General features: G+C 39.7%; 1 protein-coding gene across 20 annotated transcripts in view; it reads right to left on the bottom strand.

Moving 5' to 3' along the window:
- Positions 1–10,119, bottom strand: part of Pbrm1 (polybromo 1) — a 125,542-nt gene that overhangs the window by 9,220 nt on the left and 106,203 nt on the right. For 11 of the 20 annotated variants that reach the window (XM_033756909.1, XM_033756913.1, XM_033756911.1 and 8 more), the window contains 2 exons: positions 4,952–5,162; positions 4,147–4,348 (listed from right to left, as the gene is read on the bottom strand). In XM_033756909.1, coding sequence (XP_033612800.1) covers positions 4,147–4,348; positions 4,952–5,162 — 413 coding nt within the window. Of the gene's footprint in view, positions 1–448; positions 614–4,146; positions 4,349–4,951; positions 5,163–10,119 lie in introns of all 20 variants that reach the window. The other 9 variants (XM_033756900.1, XM_033756904.1, XM_033756908.1 and 6 more) reach the window with 1 other exon arrangement.

The following is a 10,119-nucleotide window of genomic DNA, read 5'->3' as shown; positions in this document are numbered from 1 at the left end:
TTTTAAATGGTCAGTCTGTTAAGGATGGCTGCAGCAGAACAAGACAAACTGAATACTGGCATGAGACAGAAAATCAGTATCACCTAAAGACTGATAATTATGTTTTCTATTGGGAATTCCTCTAGAACAGAATTTAGCCTCTATTTATATTTTCTGCTGTAGCACTCTAACAAGAGCAGTCTGGGGTAAGAACATCACCAGACCATCGTGCCCATAGCCAGGGAAGAGCTGCTCCCTATCAATTCCCAGGGTTGGGTCCAGGGCCCATTTCTGGGTTAAAGGGGAGGCATTGCCTGCATGGGAAAGGCAATATAGGACAACATGGATGACTTCAGACTTTGAATCTGTCATGACAAAAGGCTACAGACTGTGGCCTACTCCTCTTGGAGAAAAAAAAAATGAAGGAATTTCTTAAAGTGGAAAAAATGGTCTTATCTCCTGTTTTTACCTGCAACAGGTGTCAACTGCTGATTGAGCATCCCCATTGGTGTTGGTGGTGGCACCACCCCCATGAGAGCCCCCACAGGGGTGCCTGCTCGGGGAGAAGCACTCGGCTGCTGTTGCTGTGCTGCTCGCTCTCTCTCCTGCTGCTCAGCAACTTTAGCTGCCCGCTCTGTAAAGGCATTTCAGATTTTCAATTCTGTTTTTAACCCAGGAATTCAAAATACCATCCATTGCATTCAACAGGACTAGTAAAAACACAGGCAACAGTTCTGTCTCAATGGAAAGAACAGTAGATGACTAATCTCAACACAGTAGCCGATTTCACTTGGTAACCTAGAATCCAGCTTTCCTATCCCATCTTGAGAACTGGTCTGCAAAGATTTCAAGAATGTTAAGACTGCAACACACATTCAGAAAGCACAGGTTTTATTTAAACACATCACCAGCGTAACCATCGTGGTTAATCTCACGAGGTACCCTGAAGATGAGAAGCACTACTATTATTCTAGTATTAATAGCAATACAGATTATTTATAATTTCAACATGAAGCAATTCCATGGCCCATTATAATTTTTGGCACAATTGTTACTTACTATATTTCCTGATTCCTTGTTCCCAATTTTACTAACATTTTGAGGACTCTAATCAATGTCATAGGTTTAGCAGCTGAAGAAAATTAACTCTGTAAGGGAAAAGTAGCTTACTACCTCTTCCATAAGACTTTAGGGAAAGTAAATGGCTAATTTCTATGTTCTCATGAAGCAAAGAGGTAATGTTGAATAAATCCCCCCGGGGGGGGGTGCATGATACTCTAGGCTACACATCAGAAGCAGGGAATTAATATGTACACGGATGTGGCAATGTTCTAAAAGAACCAGGTTTCCTGAAGCTGAGGCAGTTCAAAACTAACCATAAATCATCCTAAATCAGCAAGACTTCCAGAAACCAATCTTATTTCATTCAATACACAAGAGGAGCATTTTCCTGTGGCACTTCTGGGCTGTTATCCACTACCCCTTTCACACCCTTGAGCTACTTCTGCATCTCCAGAGCCAGCAGCCCCAGCAATCACATTCCAAGCAGGCTGGACCTTTACTTTAGGGTACTGTATTTCCAAAGTGCTCACCACACAGGTTTACTCAGCTTCACCATGTATGAGTAAGAAGTCTTCCCTACCCTTCTGATGGGCAAATTGAGGTGGGAGACAGGCAGTGACTTGCCCAAGGATACAGAGAGAAACAGCAACCTATGCCCCTGACTCCTGATATTACTCTCCAACTGCCACACATTAACCCTCCAACAGAATTCAAAAGGCTACCCTGAGCCAGGGAGGGGAAAAATAGCTAGAGGTCACATGTCTTTAAAGAGAATAAAGAGACAACAGCTCCAATCTTTTTTTAGGATAAGAATGTGAAAGTCAAGCAAGTCAAAGGACCCTTGGCAGTGATGGCATTTCCCGCAGAGACTTCATTACTAACACAGTTTCAGTTTACCAATCCTTAGTAAACTGTGTACAATGAGTATGAGGGACAAAGGCCATTTGAACAACACATCTTCTTGAGCTAGTGGTAAAAAAATCATCAATGATCCAGACCCCACATTAAATTGTATTTTCATTACACAAACACAGTAAAATGATAGAGCAAAAAAAGGACACTGACAAAAACATCAAAGTTCAAGCCTGTGGATCAAATACTGGACAAAGTTACCCATTGGCTCTCTCTGGGAGAAGCCCAACTGGGCTGTCCTAGAAAGCAAAAGTATAATTAACTGAGCCAAACTCCTAACTCTGGGTTTTGAATTTAATGTACAACCCCACCAAATGTTCAGAGTTGAGTCTTAAGCAGATACATGACAATTCACCCTCATTAGATTCCTCCTGAATTTCAGATTCCCTGTTGGAAAAATTTCCTATAAGCCACCATCTTTTCACCCACTTCAGCCCTGCTCCATCATTTCTGCCTTACATTATCATCTCTAAATGTCTCTCTCCTGTTCACACCTTAAATAGCCAGCTGTCCAATACTGGCTTTGCCTCAGAAGAGGCTTTAACCACTCACCAGTCCAATTATTTAAATACAGGAGGACCAAAAATTGCATTTTTTGGTTAATTTTTATAAGATAACAGGAAATATAAAAATGATAATTTTATCAAATTTATTTAATATAAGAACAGACTGTTTGAAATGATACCTGCTCGAGCAAGGATGCTCAGGGTAGTCAGTACATAAATGAATGCACTTTGAGATGCCTGGGTGATGCTTGGGGTAAACTGTTAGTGGCTAACATGGTGTTAGCCTCAAATGAGTGGTATATTTGATCTTAATTCACATTAAGGTCAGAAATATCAAAAGTCCCCCAAAGTTCTAGGTTTTCAGAGAACTGAGGGTTTCTCAAAGAATGTCCTATAAAATAGTTCTTTATGATATTAGTAGATATCCCCTAACTACCTGGTCAAATTTCAGAAAATGCCAGATAATAAAAAACAGGTTCCTAACTGTAGGTCTTGGAGACTTCAACATGGAAATACTCCCCTTAGCATCTTCTTTTCACTTTTTTGAAGTCTCTAATGTTTGCCCTGTAAGTTTCAAAGACAAGGATGTAGAATGCTTTTCAAACTGACTTTGCAACAAAGTGATTTTTGGCTGATTAGCTTGCAGAAGAGCCTCAGGGAAGACTGGCATAATTTTATAATAATCAAATGTAACAAATGGAAGGAGTAAAACTTTTTTAAAAGAAGGTTTCTTTGGAGACTACATAAACTAATAAAGAGGGGCATCCTTAATAATTAACTTATGTTTGCTTGAAAATAATGGATTTGAACCTAGCCAAGATTAATGATTGACCACTGTAGAAAAGATGGATCTAAACTGGGAAAATGAATCAATATGTAAAATTCCAAAGGAAAAAATACAGCTCAAAGAACAAAAGTCTTGCCTAAAATTTACTACTCATTTCTGTATTAAAGCTATGCCTGATATTAGCAAGAATAATAACAAAATAAAAAACTCAAAAACATTCTCTCAAGTATTTGTCCCTCAAATAGCTGAGAACAACCAAATCCTTGAGTAACAGCTCATAGCCCAAAGTGATATAATTATAGAGTAAAAGGCATCTGAGCTTTATCAAAGACAGCCTAAGTACCTTAACATTAGCTATGAATACAAATACAGCACAGCCAAGACTGGCCTAGAAAACCAGGCCCTTCAGGTAAGCCTCAGACTAAAGTTTAAACATAGGGCTTTTCAAGAGCCATAATAGACAATTACTAATTTTTAAAGGCTCCTTTCAGATGAATCTTAATTGAATATTATATCTTGTATCATTGTAGAATCATTCCCCAGGTCAACATATGTATACTTCACAGGACTCAAAAGAAAAAAAGAAAACCAGTTTTCAATAGCAAAACAGATTTTGTTTGAGGAATTTGGTGTGGGAATAGGAGATGGGGCTGACACACACAACACCAAGATCAGAGACCAACATTCAGGGCAGCACTCTTGTTTAGTCAGAACAAGGCTGTCACGTAAACTGCAGCTGATTACCATCTGGAAAGGTTTCCAACATGAAACTCATGTGCACATGGCAAGAACAAGAAGAGTAAACCCTGTCTGTGCATGTGCATTCCTAAAAAAAAAAAAAAAAAAAAAAAAAAGCCCTTGCTTAGAAAGCCGAGACAGTTGTGCTTAGCCTTTATTTACCTTCATATTCTGCCTTCTTGGCGGTCTCAAGATTTCTCCATTCTGTCCCCACCAGTCGGCTGAGCTCCCCAAAAGAGTAGTCTGGGTGCTGGGCCTTAATCACAGCTCTCATCTCACTGCTGAACAGGATGTAGCCACTCATGTTGATTTTCCTTTTAGAGCCTTCCTTCTTTGCACTGCCTTTAGCAGACTTTGGGGTAGACTGTAAGACAGAAATTCTTATAGTGCATCAGAATGTTGCATCTGGTTAACTGCTGAGTTTCAGGAAGCCAGGAACATAAGATCCAATAGTTACTGTTTTATAAACACATTCAGTTTGCAGCTGGCTATTTTCGCAGTCAAAACACACCTCTTCCTGGCTTCTTACCAGAGTAAGAAAGTTTCAGAGAACCCCATTAAGTGCAATTTGTAATGGTGACCTCACATAAAGTCTTGAGAAAATTCTGAATGGGAAAAAACTGCCAATAGGAATCACATCAAACAATGAGGTCCTAAGGAAGAAGAGATTAAAGAGGATGATGCTACCCCTTACTGCTTTTCTTCAAGAAAAGGTGAGGAAAGAATTCTAACGAACCTGCCATTAAATAACCTATGACAATAAAAATTTAATATAAACCATTTATGGCTTAATGATAAATATAACTGTTTTGTCAATTAAAAACAAATAAGCAAATAAAGGCAATGACATGAAAAAAACCTGTTTTTCCTGCAGAATTCTAGACAGAAGTTCACTTGTGGAAGGGATGGATGCATCTGCACATCAAGGCTGAGAGCATAACAAGTAATAGAAACACGTCTCCTTCACCTGTGGGGGTGTATAGGGCATGAGGTCCAGCTCACTGGCTAGGGGAGTCTGAAGCTGAGGTAGAGAAGGAGGTTCAATGACCTCACTATCTTCTTCTCCCATCTCTTCAATATCATCATCTCCACCTTCTAATTCAGCAAATTTAGCTTCTAGCAATTGGATTTTCTTTTCCAACAAAGGTGATGGCTCTTTTTGAGGAACGATTGGCTTTCTGAAAGAAGTGATATTAAAAAAATAGTTACCTAACACCACTCCAGGACTGATCAAAAAGCAATGTTCTAAGGGCAGCAAGGGAGTTTAAATGAAATTACTTATCTACTCTGAATTTTTTTTTGGGGGGGGTACCAGGGATCAAACTCTGGTCCTTGCGCTTGCAAGGCAGGCTGCGGAACCACTGAGCTACCGGCCTCGGGCCCTCTACTTTGCACTTGGCAATAGGCAGCAGAGGCATTGACTGACAGACCAACTGACCATCCAGTGAGAGAAGGCAGGCTCAAAAGGGGTTAAGCAGTCCAAAGGAGAAATAACACCTGAGCCAGCAGTGCTAGCCCCAAGAAAAGCCCTTGGTTTGCAAATTGCTAAAACAATGTGGGCTGTATTCCCAAAGTGACTCCTTCCACATGGCAGGCTAGAGCAACACCTTCTATATTTCAGAGGGTGAATCAGGAGCCACTATGTTTCAAAAGATTAACTGTTTCAGACTGAGCCATAGAACAACTGCAAAACAACTTAATTTTCAGGGTTCCCAGCATTAACCTACCACAGTAACTGGGTGAGAGACAGACAAGAGATAGTCACGGACAAGGTGGATCCTAGACATAAGACCCCCTAGAAAATTTAAGCTTAGACTGAGAATGACAAAGAACCCTGCCCTGTGTGATGAGAAGATACGTCTGGCACGTGTGGCTTTCAGAGGTGGCAGGGTCTGAAAGTGCTGGCATTAAGTCAAGTAGTCTGCCTCAACCCATCCCCACTGCCTATACATCTAGAATATGCCTTGGTGTTATGGCTTATGTTTAGATGTCCCCCAAAGCCTTATGTGGTCATCAGTGGGGCTTTTTAAAAGATAGCTAGATCTAGGGTGTGTGACGCTGGAACTGATTCATGGTGCAATGTTAGGATCAAAGGCACTAGGACTAAGGGTGTGAGTGCTGCCCACTGTAAGTAGCCTGGATAAGACATAAAGGATAGAAAGAACTATGGTCATTCCTTGTTGCTTTGCTACCTTCCACTGGCCATGAAATGTTTCTCCTCTGTGATGCCTGTCTGTCATGTCACCCTTGCACCAGCCGATTATGGCCTAAAACCTCTACAAACTGTGAGCTAAATAAAACTTGACTCTTTTAACTGTGGGTGTTGGGTGTTGTGTCTCAACAAGGACAAAAATAACTAAGACACTTGGCTTGGACAACTGCCACAACCTGAGGCACAAAGACAGAGGGACCCTTGGAGCAGGGGAATCACCTCACAAATTCACAAAGCTAGGTGCAGAAAACTGTGATTTGCTGGGTTTTGAGACTACAGATCCTGGAAAGAATCCACTTATTCAAAAACACAGAAATTATTTTTGGATTCATTTTTTTCTCCATAGATTTTTTTCCCCTTGATTTTGCACTGTTTTTTCTGTTTTCTTTTCTGTTACTTTTATCTAATTGTATTAATTTTTTACTCTGAAAAAAAAATTTTTTTTTGGTACTAGGATTTGAACTCAGGACTTTGTGCTTGCCAGGCAGGCACCAGAACTGAGCTAAATCCCCAGCCCTTTTACTCTTTAATAGGCTCCTTTATCTCACTTTTCTCTTTTATCATCTTGCATTGCTTAAATATTCAAATTTTATTCATTCTCCAATTCCCTCTCCATCTTTACTAGAATAACCATTAACCTTTATTAATCTTTAGTTAACTTTATGCTTTTACTCTTGAATTTTTTCTATTAGTGGAAGTATAGTTGTTGAATATAATATTTGCTATATACAATTATAGGTATCTTTTCTATAGTTAGGGGTGATACATTATTGGTCCTTATGGTATGTCAAGATCCAGTTTATTTTCAATGTTATTATTACTGATTGTGCTGTTACTATGAGGGTGGCACAGCTGTTGCTATTAATTGGTTCTCTCTCTATGTCAATATCTGGACTGCCTTTGTGTCAAACAATACCGTACTGTACTCCATTCCCAAAGAACTGAGTGCAGAGCCAATTATACTGCATCCTCCCGATTTAGAAGCAGGGTGGCAAAACTGGCTGGAGAAATAAGCAGGACAAGTCAATTACAAGATCCCAAGGCAGCGCGCCAAATAATTCCCAGGACCCCATATTTGGAACTTCTTGCGGGCTCCCATGAGATGTGGACAGCATAAAAGAGATGATACACCATGCTGTGACTCTTCACAGTAACCCAACTCTCTACTTTTCTTTTGCTTTTTATCCTTTCCTCTATTTGTTTGGACCAAGTTTGTTCTGAAGACTTAGTTCTTCCCTTACCCCTTCATGTTTCCCTTTTCAAATAAACTTTTGGCTTGTCTTGTCCAATTCTTTGTTTGAAGCAAGAAGGACCTATAATACTTTTAATTGATGAGCCACTTCTAAAAGAACTACCCAAGAACACTCCCCCATCCCAAATTAGCAGAGGTAGTTGGATCTTGGGACAGAGGGAAAGACCTGTAATTAGACAAATGCACAGAGCATCAATGAGAAGCAGATACCAACTGTTATGGATTATATCCAGATGTTCCACCTGGCCCCCAAACCTCATGCAGCTTTTCAGAGGTGGCTGGTTCTAGGGTGTTTGCTGCTAGGATCAAGACTGTGAGGCTGGGATTAATTCACATTGTGTAATGCTAAGATGAAGAAGGGTGGGTAGCCTGTGTAAGATATAAAATACCTTATATGAGATCGAAAGAGGGCTTGCTGCTTGTCGTCTTCTGCCTGTCCTGCTTTATTACAAGCTGTTTCTCCTCTACGATGGCCCTCTGCCATGCCACCCTGCCTTGGAGCCAGCTGATTATGGACTGAAACCTCTACGAAGTACGAGTTGAAGTAAATCTTTCCTCCTTTAACTTTGGATGTCAGGTATTTTGTCTCAGCAACAAGAAAGGTAATTAAGATACCAACTAAAGAGGTTTACATATTAGCAACAAAGTCTTTCTACTATAGTTTACCTGGAAAGTGCAGCATGTGTGTGTGAGTATGTGCATGCGTGTACACACACATACACTCACAAATATGAGAAGACAAGGCAACAAAATGCCTCCCCAAACTCCCAAATCCACCAAAACTGACCCATGAGGTATCATGAGGGAAGAAATCAAAAGCCACACATCTAAATTTTTTTGTTTTGAGACAGGGTTTCACTATATAGCCCAGGCTAGCCTTAAACTCACAGGTGATCCTCCTGCCTAAGCTTCCCGAGTGCTGGGACTACAGGTGTGTGCCACCATATCCAAAAACATATGAATCATTTGAAATGATAAGAGATAAAAAAATAGATCAGTAAGGTGCCTGGTGAGCTCAAAGAAGATATTACTAAACAAATGATGGAATTAATAATCAATAGAGTTACAAAGACACTGATACAAAAGTAACTGAAATAAACAAAATGATACAAAACATAAATGACCAATTTAGCAAAGAATGAGTCCATAAAATGGTACCAAACAGAAATCCAGAAGATTAAAAATTCTACTTAAAGGGGCCAGGAATTTAGCTCAATGCTTCTGTGCCTTCCTTGCAAGCCCAGGGACCTGAGTTTGATCTCCAGTACCAAAATAAATAAATAAATAAATAAACAAACAAAATTCTACTTATACGGGCAGCAGAAGTTACCAATGCAAGGACAGAATACCAGAACTAGAAAACAGGGCAAGACAACATCTGAGGTTTATAGGAATTAGTGAAAAATCAGAAGACATAGTCCTAGAATAGAACCCCATTTGCAGAAGAAATAAAATCAAGACTCAACAAATGCATTTTTAAATATAGAGGGGAAGAGGGGCTAAAGGGAGAGCAGGGGAATGGGATAAAAAAAGAATCAAGATATATCATGCACAAATTTCCTATGATGACTGGGATAGTTATATATAATTAAAATGTACCAATAAACTTAATCAATAATAATAAAAAAGAAAATACACAACCATAAAAAAGAATCCAAATGTGGTCAGTTGTATCAAATTCAAAAGCTCAGAACAGCAAACAACAGAGCGAAGAGATAACTTACTGAATGGGAAAAGAATTTTGCCGCATATTCCTCAGAGGACTAATATTTACAGTATATAAAGAACTTAAAAAATATTGATGCTCTAGCTGTATGTGATGCCACACACCTACAATCCCCATACTCCTGAGGCACTAGGATCACTGAATTCACAACCAGCCTGGGATACATAATGAGCTCAAGGCCAGCATGAACTACATAGTGAGGTCATGTAAAAAAAAAAAAGAATAAGAATAAGAAAAAGACCCAATGAACAACCATGTTTATAGCAGCAATTTGTAATAGCTAAATTTTGGAAACAGCCCAAATGCCCATCAACTGATGAATGGATAAAGTAGATGTGTTTTTTAAATATACAATGGAGTATTACTCTGCCATAAAGAAGGATGGGTTTCAGACATTTATAGCTAAATGGATAGACCTTGTGACCAAACTCAAGAGAAAGAACAGGAACAGCATAAAAAGAGAATTAAGATATGTTATGTACATTTCCAACTCCCCAAAAGGAATGTGATGATTCTGTACTGCAAACGTGATTAAAAAAAAATGAAGTCACCTCTATTTAGAGAAGCTTGTTTTTAGAGAATTCTACTGAATATGAACAGAAGCGCAGGATCCAAAGTCAGATCCTAGTTGTTTGTATATGGCAACAGTTGTCTGTTTTTTTTTTGGCGGGGGGAGTTTAGACAGGGTCTCACTATGCAGTTGAGACTGACCTGGAATTCACTACGTAGCCCAGGTTGGTCTTGAACTCACAGAGATCCTCCTGCCTCAGCCTTCCCAGTGCTGGGATTAAAGGTGTGCACCACCCACGCCCAGCCAAAACAGTTTTCATAGTCTGTGGAACTGAACAATCTCCTGACAGGTTATGAATAAGAAGCCAGTATTACAAGACTCTACGACAGTGGAGGTGAACCTATGTCATGCATGCTGCTGCAGGCTGCTTGTAA

Source organism: Fukomys damarensis, unplaced genomic scaffold (genome assembly GCF_012274545.1).
Source record: "Fukomys damarensis isolate Sample0158 unplaced genomic scaffold, DMR_v1.0_HiC HiC_scaffold_28, whole genome shotgun sequence".
NCBI classification, from domain to species: Eukaryota; Metazoa; Chordata; class Mammalia; order Rodentia; family Bathyergidae; genus Fukomys; species Fukomys damarensis.
This window is presented reverse-complemented; position numbering and strand designations above follow the sequence as displayed.